We start from the raw sequence: 19,776 nt of genomic DNA on the forward strand, positions 1-19,776 counted from the left end.
TAAATATCAAAGAAAGGACAAAGAGCTGTGATTTTATTGCATTAATATTAATAATCATTTATCTGCCAGAAAACATTTAAATATCACTTGACATTTGCAGAGAAAGATTAATGTTTAATTTACTACAAACATAGAAATACTTTGAAATAATAAGAAAATGCTTTTGGATTTGCAAAATGGGAAGAAAGAACCCCAAATTAAGACAGACATTCAAATATAGTGAAATACTCTAACTATAGCAGAAGACAAAAACATGTTGCTGCCATTTAAATGTCAATATTTAAATAATCGCTTATGATTGAAAAAATTACACCAACTAGATTGTTTAGTTAAAGTTTTAACTAGATCTTAAAGAAAGTGCAAGGGGTTGTTTTCTTTGTACATCCATGTTGGTACAGTTAAGAAAGCTGCTATAATTTTGATCACTATCATACAAATCAACATCGTGTAGCTTCTTGTACGTAAATTGTGTATTATGCACTGGAATAAAGCTGAGTTGTAAATGGTATGGGCATTTTATAATTGCTGGTAAGACTGGAGTTCAAGGAGGGCTTCCAAAGCAAGCTGGTGACTGGAGGACTGCTAATATAGCAAGGCAAAGGAATCTGAAGAATGTACATGAACAAGTTCTGTTTCTGAAGGATCAAAAAACAGTACAATAAATGGGAACACAGAAATCACCTTGGTGTAAAAACACATCATACTAAGAAGTACAACAGATCAGCAGGTAGATGATGAAGCTGTGCATATCTAATCTGATGAAATAGCTAAAAATGTGCCTAGATTGCAGGAAAATTATAATACAGTGATTTTAGCTCAAGGTAATTAAATAATGGGGTTAGTGTAGTGAATGAGAATAATGTTTCTAGCCCTCAAAATGAGGTGTTTTTTTTTCCTACTAGATTCACAGTAGCATAGAGATCAAATTCAGCCCTAGTAGAAGTTTTATATAGGACAGGCATTTGTAATGAAAATTTATCTCAGGCCAGTGTTCACTGAAACTTTTAAGTTACAGAAGGAAAATGTTAGCTATAACATTTTCAATTTCTTAATTAAAAATAATCCCACTTGTGATCCATCTCAAATGCAAGATTCCTATGCAAAATGATGATTGCAGTCTTTCAATTTTTACTCTTCATTATTACCTTAAATAATAATAACAAAAAATCAAACTTATTTACAGCTATAGTGACTATGGAGCTGTCTTTGAGGAAATAATTTAACTACAGGTCTTGACACTGATTGAGATTTCTATCAAATAATTTTCCTCAAGTGGCAGTTAGTAATTATGTTGTGGAAGGATTCACCTGGAAAAATAGATCTGTAAGTCGGGTGCTAAACTAGACCAATAGCAGAATTACAGCAATGCTGTAATAATAATGCTGTAATAAATGAACAAAAATATCCTTGCTTGTAGGATGAAAGAACTGCTTTGTCTTTTGTCTTAGACCGCACACAGTCTTTGCAAAATGATGGCTATATTGAGAAGTAAGCATTAAATAAATAGGGATACTGTAATGTACTTCAGAATGAAGATGTGTAACTTTCATGTTTTAACTGTTTGCAATGTGCTGCTTGCCCATTTGTGATGTCTAGGCAGCAGATGAATAAAAAATGTCTTCTCGTGTAAGAGACAGCAAAAGCCTTTAATGATGCATATTGAGCATCATGCCTGGGCAAAAGAAGTAGATGTGTTTCTCCCTAATACGTACCAATAATGGCACATCCTGTTGTGGTACAATAGTTCATATTCTCTGATCTGCCTTGGTGTTTTCTTCTACGGTGAAGGCTGCAGATCTTGTAATTTATTTATTAGCTTATTAATTATTTATTTAGGATAGCACCCATTGTATGCTAAATGACTTACAAACAGCAATTTCCCCAAATGCTTTTACTTAAAAAGCTCTTCTTTGAAAGATGAGGTACATACAAAACAGTGAGCTACTATTTCTGATAACATATGTATGTATTTAAAAAAGCTGGATTTCATGATACTGATACACAATTGTATTCTCATTTTCTTTTAACAAAGATTTGCTGCAATGGGTAAATAACTGCCCATCTGTCATTGGAGGCCTCTGGGGAGTTGATAAACAAGGAGCAGAGAAATCAGTAGTATACTGTTTTTTCTGGGCATTTGGTGGTTTTGGTGTAGTGGGTGTACAATGGCCACCTTAGGATATGGGCCACCACTTTTTATGCATTCGTGGCACTCCCATCTACTCTTGTGCCCTTCTACTTTATTGCTGCCAATTTCTATATTTAAGTCATTTCTACTTCGTTAGGAGTATTTATACTGCAGTCTTGGGCTCTACTGATTTTTTTTTTTTTTGCAGTTCTTAAAAATCTCACAAATGTCAGATTAAAAATACTGTTTTTTTCATTCTTTTTCAATTTCTATACAAAATGAACATTGATATTTTATTATTTACAGCTCGAGATTTTTAACTCCTTTAACTGAAAGCATCACTATTTATTGATAATGACAGTTTTGAAATGAGGTTCTTTGGCTGCGAGGGATTAAATATCAATCTGATTTGATCTAAACTACAAAATTCCTGAAGCAAGATTTTATCATAATTTCATTATATATACTGGTAAACCAGCTGTTTACACAATAATGCTTGTAGTATATGGGGATGTCCATTACTATTTTGCTCATGGTGGTTATTTTGAGCAATAATCACAGAATTGGAGGGGTTGGAAGGGACTTCTTGAGGTCATCGAGTCCAATAATAATGACTTAAATATTTAGAATTGTTTGTTGCTTTTTGTCATTGTTCTCTAAACTGACATCAATATCAAAACAGGTTTTGTTAATGAATGTCCAAAGAAGAAATAATCCAGTTCTCTTAGTTTATGCTTACCTGAAAATCATGGTAGAAACAGGACAAAGGTTGCTCCAGAAGTACCATGGAAAGTACAACAAATAAAAATTGTACAATAACACTATTTGATAGAGCAAATTCTAAGCTAAGGCAGTATTTTCAACATTCACCTCTGTTAGCTGTTTTCACTAGTGATGAACAAGAGCCTGCATGCCATGCTTCTAACAGTCTACGTCAGTGGGGATGTTAACTACTGTCACCACTGCTAAAGTGCGTCATGCACCACCTCACTGTTGTGGACAGTGTGAAACAAGTTCCACCTTGTTTCATGTGAAACTCTCCTGCTTGTTTTCTTTCCAAATGGTGTTTATTCTTCTGAATTACCTTTAAAGGAATGTATTGGGTAATGTGAGTAAGAAGACTTTGGGACAAATGCTTGAGAGGATTTAAATAATTTATTTTGTGAAATCTTTAATAGTGTCTCCACCGGAGGAGAACCTTCACAGTACTGCCCCAAAAATATTAATGACAAGTCCTTTTCTTGCAAAGGCTCTTGCTTTCACTAATTTTCTACACTAAAGAAAATTCTTTGGCTTCCTTACAAGTGGCATTTTCCTTTTTTTTTTTTTGGCTTGATTCAGAGGTTGATCTCACAGCCTTTATTTTAACTTAAAATCTTTATTTTAACCTAATGATACGAATTAGAAGCTGTGAGTGATAAATTCTGCCTTTGATTCTAATTACAAAGTTTCGATAAGATTGTAGGTGTGGTTTAGTCTAAACCACACTGTTCATCAAGTTAAATTTCAGAAATATTAATACAAAGGATTTTTATGTTTATTCATTATGCTTCATGGGATCACTCAAGCAGTTGCTGTGATCCTTGATAGTACAGACTGCTCTTAGAGAATGGGCCTAGAGCACCTTACTTGTATCAGTTGTGAGAAAAAAATATTGGAAAAGGTATAACTTGAAGTAGGATCCTGACAAAGTATGGAGAATTAGATCATGCTTTCATAGTTACAAATCCAGAGGAACACCATTAAAATCAATGTTTCACCAAGAAAAGTTGAATTGGAAAAAATAAGAGCATTTTAAGTTTTGGATTCAACACTCTCCATGCTATTGCTGAATCATTTCATAGTGGAATAAATAAACAAATACTTAAAAGACCAACAAGATGTATTTTACGCTTTATTATTCATAGATAAGAAAGGTGTAAAAGCTAGAATTTTGATATGCTGTCAGTCACAATTAGATTTTATCACATTGTCTAATTTCAGTCAGAATGGTTTGGCTTCTCAGAGTTGTGCATTAATATGTACATCTCCCTTTCCAGTGATGGGAGCTGGCCTTTTACCAATTGATGTTCATTCCTATAAAGTCCTTTTCCACAATTAGACTCTCAAAATCTACTCATTTGCTGCCCTTTGGATGTTGTTATTGATAGAAATTTTAAAATTTAATGAAGGCATGGCAATTTTAACTAGTTTAATTGATGTCGGGTGGGATAGAGAAGAGACTATCAATAGAAGTCTGAAGCATGCAGCCATGCTTTTGAAACACTTTGCCTGTTTGTTAACACTGAATATTTTTCTAAGGCTATGTGGATTTTGATAGGATGTTATGATCATCAGCAGTGTTTTACAGGAAACGTCAGGTTCAAAAAGTGCTTAATTTTGAAAAGTATTGTGATTATTTTCAAAATATTGATTTAAGTGCAGAAGCGTAAATATTACTCTGCAGTTTGTAAATACAATTTCAATAATTTAAATATATTTAATTCTACACTTTTTAATTATGCGTATGTGTCTTATGGTATTTGTTTTTATTCAAATCATGTTCTTTGCAGTTTCATGAATGTTGATTTGACATATGCTTTGGGCAGGAGTCCAGATGATGCTAAAATGATCAGGTTTTCAGATATAGTTGTTACTTCATCATAGTTTTTCCTATTTAAAATCAAATTGTATTTACAAGTTGCTTGGTCCTAGTAGTGCTAAATTACTTTCTAAAAAATCTTTCCACAGATAAAGAGCATAAAGCTAGTGGGAATTAACAACTGGTATTCCTAGATGTGAGAAAGATTACCTTCTTCTGAAAAAAGCACAAGAAAGTTTTTATGGATCTTGGTCCCAGTGATTCTGCTTTCATTTAGGACACATCAGTAAAACTTCTTTACATTTTCATCTTGGTGTGTTTTGTGATCTTCAAGTGTGACTACTACTGGGAGTATTCCACTTTCTAGATCTCACCTTATTTTGTAAGATGTGGAATTGCATGAAAATATAGATTAATACTGTATGGTGATCTTTGGACTTGATCTCAGGTTCAGCTGGTGAAAATGATGTATATTCCAATATGTTTCTTGGTTGTTTTTGTTTAAAGAATTTGTATAGATTGAAATGCAGCTGCAAGTGTATTAGTGATTTTTCTATTTCTTACTTGTCAAGATTTTTATTGTGTGGATGAAAAATAGTATTTCAAAACCTGGCAGCATATTGACAAAAACAGAAGAGCACTTTATGTAATTCTCTTTTTGAAAAACTACCTCTTTTAGAGGCAGAGATTGCCTCGGCTCCTTCCATTCATATGTAACTTGATCAATAGATTTATTGATAGCTTTTAGCCAAGGTTAATTTTCCCCCACCCCTCCACAGTTCACCATAGCGCTCGCTATTTGGAATTAAGAAACTAGAATTAGGCTCCTGTAAGCAAGGCACACAATATGCAAGTGCTCTAGGTGTAAAAGGAGGCATTTGACCTTTTGTTGCTAATCTGTGACAGGTGCAGGCTATTTTCTTCCAAATGGTGTTAATTTTCATGTGCAAATCCACCCCCTGAAACCTGCATTCTATATATCCACCACAGGGGAATTGGTGGTCATCATGAGTACTGTAATGGACAGCTGAGAGGGATAATCACTGATATTTCAGCACATTCACGCTTTGCAACTTAGTCGTTTTTAGTGCACTTCTGTTTTCACTGCTTATTAGGGAGGCTGAAGTTAGTTATTCATTGCTGGACAAAAAAGTGTCTGAGAAAGTTCATGTGCAGGGAACAGCACATTGTTACAAATTAGTTTCCTTTACCATTTCTGGCAAACTCATTACAAAGTAATCGCGCCCTGCGCTGAAGTGCACTTCCTCTGGGACCAATAACTGTAAATAAGCAGGGCTGCAAGCTGGCTGATAAGTTGTTGTTCTGAAGATAACGGTCCTTTTTAGCGGAGTGTTTGACCTTTTTCTTTATATTGCCTCAGGCTTGTCTAAGACCCTCAAGGTCTATTTTTCATCTTAAAATTCTCTGTAGGAAAGCACAATGTGTGGTTTAAGAAGATTTTAGGATTGCTTAACATATCTATATTTTTCTAGCATTTTTATGATAATTGTTAAAATGCATAATAAGTTTAGCTAGTGTTTTCTTAAACAGGTTTTCTTTCTTTGTGTAAAGTATACTTACTATTGATGTAGGAAGCAATATATGTTAATATTTTATGAGGACTAAGTGTGTGTTGCATGATTAATAAATAGTACCATGTTTTTTTCCCTGACTTTTATAGAAACTTGAAACGTGTCATTGACCCTTTTTACTACTTGCACTTTGAGAGCATTGCACTAAACATTACTCTGTAAAGCAAATATAATTAAAAATTTCAGCTTGAATGATTAAAGAAAAGGGTGTCTCTTCTTTTCTCAGCATGTAAAGAGTATTGAACAGAACTGTGACTGAAAATTGAGCATGTCTTAAAAACAAACCTCAGGGAGACCTCAGGGCTAAGTGAAAGTCAGTTTATAGGCATTTGGGAACCTGATTTGTTCGCATCTTCCTTCGAGTTTAAAACAAAATCTGTGCCAGTATTTCTGTAAAGTAAAATAATAGGGAAGAAAAACCCACAACTATTCTCAGAGTGGCCAACTCCATAATGGTTTGTAAAGTGCTGACTACTCCAGCAAATTGTTTATTTTTACTGTTAAGATATAGTCAATGATTTCACAACTGCAAGTGCACCCAAGCTGTAAAAAGAGAAATAAAACAAGAAATAACTGAAATTGTCAGAATTCTAATCTTACTGCTTAATTTGTTGTTTTTCCTCTGCTGACCACATTATTTCATTATTAATGATATTTAAGATAAATGTATTCACAAAATATGCTAATCACAAACTATACAGTGATGATCTCTTAACATCTCCTAGTTTCTAATGCATTTCACCGTGTTACGTGTAGTATTGAAATATAATTCTCACACATTAGAATATATTTCCCAGCATCACTGTGATATTAACTTTGATTATGATTAATGTTGGGAGGCTTCTTCTTTGATACAAAAAAATTGATGTTGTTCATTTTCTATGAAGCATATATGAAAGTCAGGAAGTGTTTTGTTCTTGCAGTTCTAGGCTTCTTTGTACCAAAACTGCTGTCTTGTTTAGTGACACTGCTATGTGAGTTGAAATTAGGCTGACAGATTGTGAGCAAAGGCTGTGGTACCACGAACAATAGCCTATTGAGCATGAGGAACTTGTTGAATTGGTTACCAGAGGCATTAGTGTTAGGTCCAGCCTATTTAGCATCTGGAAGACAGAGAAGAAATACTGTGCTAATGGAAAGTACAAATGATACTGAACTGCACATGGCTGCAGGTGACTGCAGCAGCTGAGATGTATTGTGCAGGAACCTAGTAAGGAGCAGTTCCAAAGGCAAAAGGCAATAAAGCGTTGTTGGGAGTCTGTGGGAAATCCTTCACACAGTGTTGCAGCTGCTGCTGGGTTTGAGTTGAGTATGTAGCTTTCCCAGGGCAGACTGGGACCAGCTTTTCACCATCAGAGTTTTCACTGACCAGTTCTAGTTCAGGAATCCCCTGGGCTTTTTCAGAAAAGTAGCTCTGAGTGAGCAACCTGTCCCTGGAACAGTTTAGATCAGTTTGATATTAAAACAGAAGCTGAGATGTGTGATAGGTCAGAAATCAAGATCTCCTTTTGCTCTGTTTTTTATTTATTCACTCAATCTTTTAGTTTTCCATGGCTTGCAGTTGAAATTCTTGATGGTCTTTGAACTTAAGTAAAAACATTCAGGCTTAAATTTTATTTGGAAATCTTTCCATCAGATTTTGTCTGCTGTTTTGTGCTGCAGGTAACTTGCACTGCGTGGGGGGTTATTGTGATCATTGAAGGCTTTTACACCTTGTAGTTTACAAGCAGGACATTTTCTGTGAATGAAGCCTGTATTCATGCCGCCTTCTGCCTTCATGTTAGAGGATCTATCAGCACTGCACAGACCACTTGAGTTGCCATGACTCTGGGTGCCCATGCATTAAGCTATGTCCAGAGAGGGCTTGTGACCCGTGACCTGAAGAGTGGCCTGTTCCTATTCTTGTTTCCCTGTGACCCTATGTGAGGTAACTGGAATCCAACCTATGCTGCTGCACAGCTCGGACCACCCAGCTGTACTCTCACTGCCCTTCCTCAACAGGAGGGGAAGAAAATAAGATGGAAAAAATCTCATGGCTTGAGACGAAGACAGGGAGGTCAGCTAGCAATTACCATCAAAAGCAAAACAGAGTCGATGAGGAGAAAACTTTTAAATTTATTGCGAATTAAAATAGGGTTGGATAGTCAGCGAGAGACAAATTTTAAGTGCCACCTTTCCCCAGCCCTCCCTCTTTCCCAGGATCCTTCATTCCTGCCCCCACAGTGAGTGGCACAGGGGCACAGAGAAGGACAAGTTCTCAGTTTCTAACAGCCCCTCTGTGCTCTGTTGTTATCCTGGCACATTTCCCTGATCTGGAGTGCATCCTGTCCAGGCAGCAGGGCCTTCAGGAAACAGCCCCCTGCTCCAGTGTGCTCCCTGCACGGGCTGCAGGTTGTCTGGCCCTCGGCACCTGGAGCACCAATTGCTTTCTCCTCCCCTGGCTGTGGTGCTTGCAGGGCTGCTCCTTATCTGTTCCCTCAGAGTATGTGCCATGTTTTGCCCCTTGAGCACTCCTTCACCCCCAGCATTGCTGAGAGGCCTGGCCGTATGCTGAGGAGGGGCCATGGGAGCAGGCCCAGCATCTCCTCACCACAGTCCCTGCACAGCAGGTGATGTTATCTGTGTTTGCAAAAGAGATTCTTATTGCACAGCATAGCTTTTCTCCCCCCTCCCCAAAATTTCTAATTCCGAATGTATCCTTCAGGCAAGTGGTTAGGAACAGATTGTTAGCATGAAGAGGTTTTCTGAAGTGGGAATCGGTGAGAAGAATCTTCCTCTGAAAAGGAGGCTGTGGGCAGGAAAGTAGACGATAACATTAAAAATAGGAAAAGTTGAAAGTGCTCGCTGTTCATCTGGTAAAGCCAGTAACAATTTAATGAAGAAATTCTGCAAATGTATTGGTGAACAGATTTGAATGTTATTTACTGCTTCACCCCAAAGCAGCTGATGATCCAAATTTTCCTACTTCTACTCATGTTTAGTAGCTTGCTACTGATGATCAGCTATATTGACTGAGGTGAGACTTGCTGAGGAGGAAGTTGTTTATTTTCAATGATGTTATAAGTAACTTTTTGAACAGCATATATCCAACTTGGGAATATATATTTAAATCAACAAATATATCTGAAATCACAGAAACAGATCAGGTCATCTCATAGTGCTACTTTGTTTTACGGGCATAAACTGTAAGACAGCGAAGTTCAAATTGTAAGGTGTGATAGGATGATATTTGTTTTGGATGAGGAAAATGTGAAGTCTTGTTTCTGAATTAGTGTTTTTGTAGTTCCCTGTGAAGCAGACAGCCTAAACCCTGTATTAGGTATCCTAGAACACTTCAAAGGAAAAATGCCAATTTTGCAATTTAAAAGAACTTAGCAAGTTTTTTGAGTGCTGAACTTCACTTCTATAGACTGTGTGTTGCTTGCTGAATAATGCTGTGGGGGCAATTTGGCTTGACTACATTTAAAGTTTTTATTCCATGAAATTCACCAGGGAAAAGATGAAGGGTTGTAGCCTCATTCTTTTTGTGGAAGGAGGTGATACTGTTCCCACCTTGTAAAGAAGTATTAAGATGGCTTTTGAATCATGGAAAATGTAAAGTGCTTGCCATCTGAGGGAAGAGTGGGACAGCCAGAGGTGCCAGGTGGAAGTCTGAGGCTTTCAGAGGTGCTCTAACATGAGCAGCAAATGGAAGGAAAGAAATCCATGCACAAGGGACCTGAAAGAGATTTAGAGATTTTTTTTTTCCACGAAGTGGGAAAACAAAGTGAATATAAACGTCCTACTATCATTTTTGTTAACTGAAAGAATCAAAGAAGAAGTCAATTTGAATAATAAAAGCCCTTGCAGTTGTCTTTTTGGTGTATTCAGGTATATTTTGTTTACTGGTATGTGTGAGGTTGCTCTGAAAGTAATGCCTCGTAATTTATTGTGTTGGCCCATGACATCAGAAGTAAATGTTGGTGGTATGGCAGAAGGGGTTGAACCTGCTCACTGATATTCCTTTATGTTTTGTTGCCATGTGGCAGATGGCAGTGGAGGGGCAGCCTGACAAAATGGTGTCTGACACGGGAGTGCATAGCAGGCAAGGGGTGTCATTGAGTTCCTCTGTGAGGAAAAAATGGACCCACTGAAATTTGTTGACACTTGCTGAATATTTGTGGAAACCCATAGCTGTGAGTGCAGTGAGGTGGTGGGTGGTGCGCGTCAGCAGTGGCTACAGCAACATGGAATACAAGCCACGTTGTGGATGGTCACACAGATTTTCACAAACATAGCATGCAGTTCTTGTTCATTGTTGTTGGAGACTAGATAGAAAAGTACTGTTTTGTAGTTGAGAATTTGCTCTATCAAATAGTTATTTTGCTCTTTGTAGCTGTTGAATTTTGTGGATATAAACTACTTTTCTTTTACTCTGCGACCATAATTCAGTCATTTAAAAATAATTTTGTTCTATTGTAAAGCCCCTTACATATGTGATATACATTTTAAACATCAAAGTTAATTTTTTCAAAACTTTTCTGTTTGTAGTTCTTGTTCTTATCCATTTATTAAAATCCATTATAAAAATGCATTATTTTTCAAATGCTTTTTATAGGTAACCTTGGAAGAGTGGACTACATCACAGAATTTGAGTACGACCTTTTCATCAGACCAGATACCTGTAACCCACGCTTTCGAGTTTGGTTCAACTTCACTGTTGAAAATGTAAAAGAATCACAGGTAAGTACATACTAATTTAAATAGTATGACAGCTTTAAACGTTGCTTACCCCAGAATATCTTATATTTTCTTTCTAAAAAAAAAAAAAAAAAGATGCTGTCCAGGGCTTGTAACTATCAATTTGTTGTAAAATATGTTTCTGTCCTTTGAATTTTGATAAGTAAAAGCAATTAGCATCCTGACTGGACATCACTGTTTTTTCTGCTGTCTAAAAAAGGTAATCATTACAAAGACAGCATAAGAATTGCCACCTAATATTATTTGTATTAATAATGGCTGATGTATACTAATATATAAACATTCATCTGATCTATGTATGAAAACCAGGTCCATCGTATGTGTTCAAGTCTTAGCACTCAAGCCTTCATTTAAAACATCTAGAACAATGAGCTAGCATTCCAAACAGATATTACTGTTGTGTCCTGTAACAGAAGAGAGGTAGTCTTCTTATGTGGGCCCTGTGGAAAGCGTTTATCTTCAAATGTGAAAGAACTTGATAGGAAACTCCTTCATCTACTTTTAAATAACATATATTTTCATTAAAAAATGAAACCAGGACAACAAAAACATGATGAACAACTGGAGCAAGTAAGTATTTTTGTTAGTTTAAAACAAATGAAAATAAAAAAAGTCTTTATTTTTACACTGACAAGTCAACAAAGATTTATTTCCTCTTTCCACGTGTTCCTCGCATCTTATTCTGGTATTTTATTGTTTATCACAATCAGACTGATTTTTCACCTAATGGGGTGAAAAGCCCCATACTTAGAAAGAGAAAAACTGGAGAATCTTGATACTTGTATTCCTATGAGGCTAATATCTTTATATCCACTGCTGTACTATTCCTGTTACAACTAGAAATCATGAAATTGTTTGTTTATCAATTGAAATGTTTGCTTATCAGCCTGATAGTTTATCAGACAGGCCCTTTCCCCTGCTGTGCCTTAGTCAACTATGATCAAATTATATAGTCATGAGATGAATGAGAATCTGTCTCAAGGAGGCAAAGAGATCTGGTAGAAAGATACAATATATATCTAGTGCTTACAGGATATTTGTTTTCATGGTTGTCTACATGAAAGAGAACGGTTTCACTATTAAGTTTGACTTGTGAGGTCTGTTTTTATAATGTGTCTTCCTATAATCTTTTTTTCATCTCTCCAATTTCCGTTGAAATGAGACCTGTATGAACGTAATCTAGTCTGGAACCTTATTTAGGTCTTTGTGCTAGCAGACATGGGCAGTATTAGTCATTGCATCTCAGCTATATTAAATGAATTCTAGAAATTGCTATTTCAAATGTTCTGTGTAACCTGGTTTGTACATTTTGATTATTTTTATTGCTGTAAAATAACAAAAACCATCCCATGCCATAGCGCTTAGAACTGCTGTACTAATGTGCAAGTAACTTCTATCTCTTTACTGGCAGAGGCACATATCTTAACTCTATGTAAGTAATTGTCTGTATAAATTATACTTAGTGTTGCTGTAACATATAGATAATGTGGTAGATAGACAGATCTTTGTGTTAACACATCTCAGGTCTGGTCTCAGCCATTTAGATGAGGTTACTAAATTTACTAATTTTTCATATTATGTAGATTCAGTTTCCTTCTTACTGTTCCTTTTCATTGTTTAAAAATCTTAGCTTGTTTACTTAGATTTAAAATAAAAAAGAGAATTTTTATGCGGTAAGAATCTCTTCAGCCTTGCTTAATATTTCACACTAAAGCTTTTATTCATAATGAAATTTATTTCAAATTTATCATGAGAAAACAAGCAACTTCCTTTCACTATCTGGCTTAGCAATCATCCATTACATCTTCTGTTGCATCAGACATTGACATCTAACAGTGGCAAACTGATAAAAAGTGAATGAAAAAGGCAAGGTAGAAAGGCAAGAACGGTACAAACACTGTATTTTTCATTTATTTTCCAATTCAACTACAAGAAAGTAGTGATTTTTACAGTATGTTTAGTGCACTGTGGTGTATTATGAATCTGGAGAGACATATGAGGAGAAACCTTGGAGATATTCTTGTCAATCTCACTGTCCATGTGTTGTTCTGCTTTTTATAGTGCAATTTTTGTCTTAAGCCACGGATCTCTCACCACTTGTATTTGGAAACCTTTCCATGGATTCCTCTCACTAATACCATTGCTTGATATTTAGTCTCCAACTTTTCTCCATTTAATCTCTTCATTCTTGGTTGTAATTCTGCTTAGTAACTTCTCCTGATACAAAAAATCCTCTTCATCTTTGACTAACATGTACATTTGTTTATCACATTCTTCAGCATTTATCTCATATCCTAGCTATCATGTTTGGTTCTTTCTGTCCTGCATCTGACAGATCACCTCAGCTTAAAGTATTTTTCTGCTTGGGGACCTTTGGGCTTTCATAAGTGAATCTTTCCAACCCTTTGATAATTATCCTAGTTTCCTAGGGAAACAAGTCTTATATGATCACACAGTCACAGTTACACTTGCTAGCCCAGATTTTTGTGTGGTTAATGATCTTTCTCCACTCCCTTCTCTCTCAATAGCTTTTTAACTCTTAGCCAGTTTCAACCCTACTAGACAAGAATTCCTGTAGATTTCAGGAAAATAAACAGCCAGATGGGCAAAAGACCCCATTAGTGTTCCCACTGGGAGAAAGGCTGTAGTATGAGATCATTTCTTATTGAACATCAGAGAATCCACAGAGGAGGATTCTCTGCACAGGAAAAAGTACTCATTGGAATTTGCATAGGTAAGATAGCAGAGAATCCAACCACGAAATCCAAATCCCTAGCACTTAACGGTTTTACTTCTTGCAGAACTTCTTTTATAATTATTCCTGTTTCTGCAATATTTTCTTCATAATATGGAACTGGCATTTAACAGTCAATTCTGAGTTCACTATCATGCCAGCTTGCAGAGAAGAGATTCTGGTCCCTTTGCTCTGTTGCTCTCTGAGTATAGACAGCTGAAAACTGCAGCAGCCTTTTGTTACTTAGTCACTATGGAAACCCATACCTAATTTGTTGTTCGCTATCATACATAAGTCTTTTTCAGAGTGATTGCTTCCTTTCTTATGTTACACATATGTTAGTTCCCTGTTGTACTTCACTAACAGGGGCGGGTAAAAGAACTGTTATGTAGCATGAGAGCCAGAATCTTTTCAGAATTACTTTTAGAAATTTATGATAAATTTATTTGATGCTTTTTGCTGTACTACATTAGAACCAGTATAAATTTTCTTTCATGGGGAAACTGGTAATCAAACTCCTTTATAACTTGGACTTTCAATATCATACATCATTTTGTTAGGCAAATCTTCTGTTTTGTTTTTAGCTAGGAAAAATAAAGTAGCTAATGGTTTACATTTGTGGGTAGAAAGAACCATTACATAATATGCCTGTGAGTTGTAAAATTTGGCCTTCTGGCCTCCCCATATGGTTTCTGACTTGCAAGTCAGTTGGTCTGATAAGATCTGAATGGTGGATTCCTTTAGTAATTTGTTCAATGAGTTCAATTAACACCGATATGGGAACGAACAACGAAAAAAACCCCACAACTGATGTGTTCTATGTAAGGACTGTCATCATGCTATGATTACATTTACAATAACCTTGAAAAGGAGAATGAAGAAAATAGGATTTTCTGTAGAACACTCATTCTGATGGGCAAAGCCACCAATTTCTCTAATTATACATCTATCACAGGCTACTGTCTATTTCTGGACAATGCTCTTTATTGGGTAAGGTTTTTTTTTTCCATTAATAATTTTAACCATGGCCTCTACAACGCTGTGATTTTGCTAACCTTCTTTGTGAAACTGAAAACTGGATGAACAAATGTCACGTCTAGTTTGCATTTCAAGTATTTTAAATAGACAGTGCTTCAGATGCACGATTGCTTCTGAGCTAGAATGTCATTAAAGGTGTTAGAAGCAACAGTGATTAATTTGAGAACTAAGGAAAAAAAAAAGAAATGTGTGTACATGTGATAAATTATATATAAAAAAAAAGAACTTGCAAGAATACCTCAGAAGATTTTACAGGTGATTAGTAATTATTTCGTTCTGGGGCCATGCCTAGGAATTCTAGTTAAAGTGTTGACCATCAGTGTTCCAGATACAGTAGCCACACTAGGGAAAGATTATCTCTGTACTGGCAAATTTACTTCTGCTGAATTTGAGAAGAGATAAGTGTTGAATGCAGCAAAGTGATGAAAAGATGAAAAATGTCTTTGAGGTTATTAACTACCATAAAGAACAGCAGCCATATTATACCAATTCACATTTAGGCTATATAATCTATTTTGTATGTGTATGTACTCTAAACTCCGCTGACGAATCGTGCTCAGAAGTGATATTTTCACTGAGATTAAAAAAAGAATTTCCAACATAAGGGGTTTCCTAATAGTGCCAAATTTTGTTCAGTAAGTGTTGATAAATACTTTAGGAGTTCTCCATCATAAAGATACTGACAAAACATATTGAGAAGGATAGAGAAAAAAATGGGATATTTGGCAAAGGATTTGATCATTATCTATAGTTAGGAAGTAAATCAAGGTTAAAATCAAAGAACCAAATGTTATTTACTTAGAAGACATTCTCCCTGTTCTAATTCAGTTGCAGCTGGATTGAGAATAGAATATTGAATCAACTTTTTTTGTTTTTCTTATGTGTTTCTATGGAGCAGGGCACAAGGTAACTTAATTTTCTTTAGAAGTTAGACAGGATGCCAAGTTAAGACAGATAGTAAATTTGGACATCACAAGTTCACAGATCTTAGTAATAGTTTATTCTCCCTCCCCCACAAAGTAATTTAAAAAAAGAATAAAAAAAAAACCACCACAAAACAACAGTAACCAAACAAACTGCAACCTGTACAATCTTTATTTTTTCATTCTGTTTTCAGTATATATTCATCACTGGCACTAGGCTTTTCAGTTTTCTCCGGTCTCTATTACTGTCCTAATACAACTTGGAGATCATTATTGGAGATGTTTTTTTCAATATATATCTGCATGCCTTTAAAGCATGAGACAGGCTATTTCGAGTGCATTTTGACATCTTTTAAGTAACTGCATTTAATACAGGGTAAGCAAACTATATTTTTATAATACAGATGCCATTCAGCTTAGGGGGGGAGAGGAAGGAATAACAGAGCCAGATCCATGATGCAAATTTTGTAAGATCTTATAGGACTGTAGCATGTGATAATATGCATCCATTACAGTTGTTATGAGAAGGGCTTGAATTATCTGAAATGTGTATTAGATTGTTTCGAATTATATTTCGAAGGAGCCTCAGAACTTCTAAAAAGTAGTTTCACCAATCTCTTCATTAGAAAGCGTTTCAATATTAATACGTATTAATGTGTAAGTTCATTATTGTAAGTTGTGTAAGTGTATTATATATATTAATGTGTAAGTTGAAAGAGCAAAGTGCTTAGGGTTAGATGGTATGTATAGTAGTAATTGAAGTAATTATTTACTGAAGAAGCCACGTGAAATGTTAATTAAATAAGAAATGAAACAATGACATTGGGAATAGATTTATGTTCATCTCTACATTAAAAAAATAAAATCAATTGAACATACTGCAGCTCTGAAGAAAAATAGTTTTTCCATTTTTGAAACATGTGCCTACGTTGGTCATATATAAAATCAGATTTGTAAACGATGGTTCTTCCAAGCTGGAATCCTTTCAAGTATGCATAAATTTATTTTGGATCGATAGTTTTTGTTGTGCTCGTAATAGGTTGAGGGCGCATGTGAAGCTTTAGTAAGTTCAGTACAGTATGCATGTCCATGAAATCATCCAAAATTGTCATGATGTGACATCTTCTGAAAAGTTACAAAGTTTAGTAAATCCAGACAATATTCAGTAAAACAACTGCTGTCCGGATGAAATTTTCTTTTGGCATGACAGTGTTAAATTCATAAACTTTTCCAGGTATCACAAAGAAAATTCTAGATGCCAGTATTTTTTAATTATTGCAAGCAAACTGTGTGTTTGAGATATTACTCTGGTTTATGCTTACAGGTGACTAATGGCCAGGTGTGTTTAATTTCCTTTTTATGACGGCATCTGTCACTCTGAATGTCAAAAATGTTATAAATGACATAAACAAAATCAGCATTATGTCGATCTTGATGTCAGCGATGTGACATGCTTATTTTCTTTCATTTGAAAAAACTTTATGATTAAATACCTCCTTTTTTATTTCCAGTGTTAATTTACCTTCATGCAAATCTGTTTTAATTCTATTTTTATAAATGGAAAGTGTTTGTGTTATGGTCGTCACTGCAATATTTTAAGGGGACTTGTAAGAAAGATGGAGAGAAACTTTGTATAAAGGCACATAATGATAGGACAAGGAATAATGCTTTCAAATTAAAAAATAGTAAATACAGATTTGTTATATGGAAGAATTATTATTTTTTCCTTATGACAGTGGTAAAATCCTGAAACAGGTTATTCAAAGACGCTGTGTGTTTCATCCTAGGAAATGCTGAAGACAAGGCTGGATGGGGCTTTGAGCAACCTGTTCTCATGAAAGATGTCCCTGCCCATAGCAGGGGAATCAGACTAGATGATCTTTAAACATTGTTTCCAGACCAAACCATTCTACAGTTCTACAAAGTGAAACTAGTGCTGAAAAATCATTTTCTTTTTTCTGCCAAGGAAGTGTAAGCAAGGAATGATATTTTGTAGGACACAGTTAGCTTAGAAATAGTTTGGAAAGAGCAGTGAAGCAACCAGTGCTATGGCAGGTGATTGAGTGTATTAATCATATGCCTCTAAGAAATCCTCTACTCTGCGTTTAAGTGTTAGAGATGAAACAAGAGAGCTAGATCCTGTAACCCATTTCCTTCATCATTGTTTTATGCTACCTGTGATTTTAACACGTGAGCCCAGTGTTGGGTCTTTGTGCCGAGAGTCTTTGCGTTTCTGATACAGTAAATGGGGGGAAAATCAGAAAAAAACTTGAATTTTGTGTTGTGAGAAGTAGTAAATCCTTCACTATAGTGAGCACTAATAGCCTCCATCAGAATAATAAGTACTACAGACTAATAAGAATAAAGCAGTACTATCACTGCGTTTTGTTGGAAAGAGTGTGTATTTGGGAGACCCATTTAGTTAGTGTGGATTCACTCACCGTTCACCAACCAGCAACTCATTTTTAGTCCAAGTATTTCACACATTTTTTTCAGTAAATTTGGTGGAAATCCAGTCATAACTCAGGGCTTGTGAATTCAAATCATATTGCTCTTGGATTGCACAAGAAAACCACGAGCAACTGGTCCTACTCTTAGCTGAAGTAGTCTGACTCACTAAATAAATAATGGGAACTTCTTCAAAGCACATAGTGACAAGGACTACAGCTCTGGAATGTGTGTCTGGAGCTGCTCTGGAAAGCTGAGGGGTATTTGTCTAATAATGAAAAATGATGGAAAAGCAGCCCACTTGTTCTTGCTGTGTTCTGCCCTGTATCACTGATTCTCATCCATCTTCCCTCTTACAGCATTGTTGTCTTGTCATTTTTGTGGATGTTAGAAGTGGAATCATACTCATGTAGCGAGTCAAGTTAAGGATACTTCTAGTCTGGTATCTTATTCTGGACATTGTCCAGTTGATGCTTAAAATACTGTTACAAAGTAGGAAAATATAGAGTTTTAAGGAGGTCATTTTAAACATCTCTGTCAGCAGTATAGGCAGAACTGATCTGTGTGCCAGGAAAGCAGGAAAATTCTGGTTACCTGCTGGCCAGCCTGATGGATATTCATCATGCTGTGTGTTGTGATACCACAGAGTTCTCACCCTTCTAACTGATCAGAAGTCACCAGAAGTTGCCTCCAGATTACTTTGAGCTGGGGCAGGTGGATCCTGTGAAATATTTCATGGCTGTCTAACTTAACTATATATTTTGTAACTTCAAGCAATATTTCTACAGGTTAATTACATGGTTTATATAAAGACTAATTTCTTTTTTAAACATGCTGGTTAATATTCACTATCATTTTTTTCCCATTATGAGAAATAATGGATCAGGTATTTTGTTCTATTGATATATTTCTTATAAACACACAATTGATTTGTCAAATTCTGGAGACAGTAAGTTTTAAGTTATACAACTTAAAAAAAAAAACCAATAAAAAACCCAAAAAACATGCAGGGAGGAAAGAAAACAAATAGCCTCTGGTATTATAGCAATTATTTATTTTTACATTAACTGAAACTGGAAGTTACCTCTGCACATTATAGGTGACCAAGGTATTACAATAAGTATAATTAAAGCAGTTTTTTCTGAAGCCAAAAATCCTTAAATCTTCCTTTGAAGAAACTGTGTGAAATCTTTTTATGGGGGGAAAAAAAATCAAATTTTTGCTTTGGGAAATTATGAAGAATAGCAGTGGATTTATGTATTGGCTCTTCCCCCCCAAAGAGAACCACTGGGTATTTAGTACTTAATATGGTATCACCAACTGATTATAATGGTTGTGTAGAGTTGTGCTGGTGCAAGACCTGGCCTGTAAGCCTTAAATAGCCAATGTCTGCTTATACACTCCTGCTCATGATGGCTCTGATAATTTTTTTTGCAAATTGAGAAGCTCTATGGAAGCTTCTAATTTTCATACTAGTGCTACTGTGATGAACTGCAGCTCATTACCGTAAACTGATGGCAGCTGTTAATAGTATTACAGGCAGACACTTTTTATTTAAGGGAAACATTAGCCAGTAACTGGTAGGTTTCTGA

The 19,776-nt window shown here is 35.6% G+C and overlaps 1 protein-coding gene across 2 annotated transcripts in view; it reads left to right on the forward strand.

Moving 5' to 3' along the window:
* The window catches only part of BEND5 (BEN domain containing 5), an 851,759-nt gene that overhangs the window by 32,859 nt on the left and 799,124 nt on the right, over positions 1-19,776 (forward strand). For both annotated transcript variants that reach the window (XM_048944758.1, XM_048944759.1), the window contains exon 3: positions 10,899-11,023. In XM_048944758.1, coding sequence (XP_048800715.1) covers positions 10,899-11,023 — 125 coding nt within the window. The remainder of the gene's footprint in view (positions 1-10,898; positions 11,024-19,776) is intronic.

This window comes from Lagopus muta, chromosome 5 (assembly GCF_023343835.1).
Source record: "Lagopus muta isolate bLagMut1 chromosome 5, bLagMut1 primary, whole genome shotgun sequence".
Lineage (NCBI taxonomy): Eukaryota > Metazoa > Chordata > Aves > Galliformes > Phasianidae > Lagopus > Lagopus muta.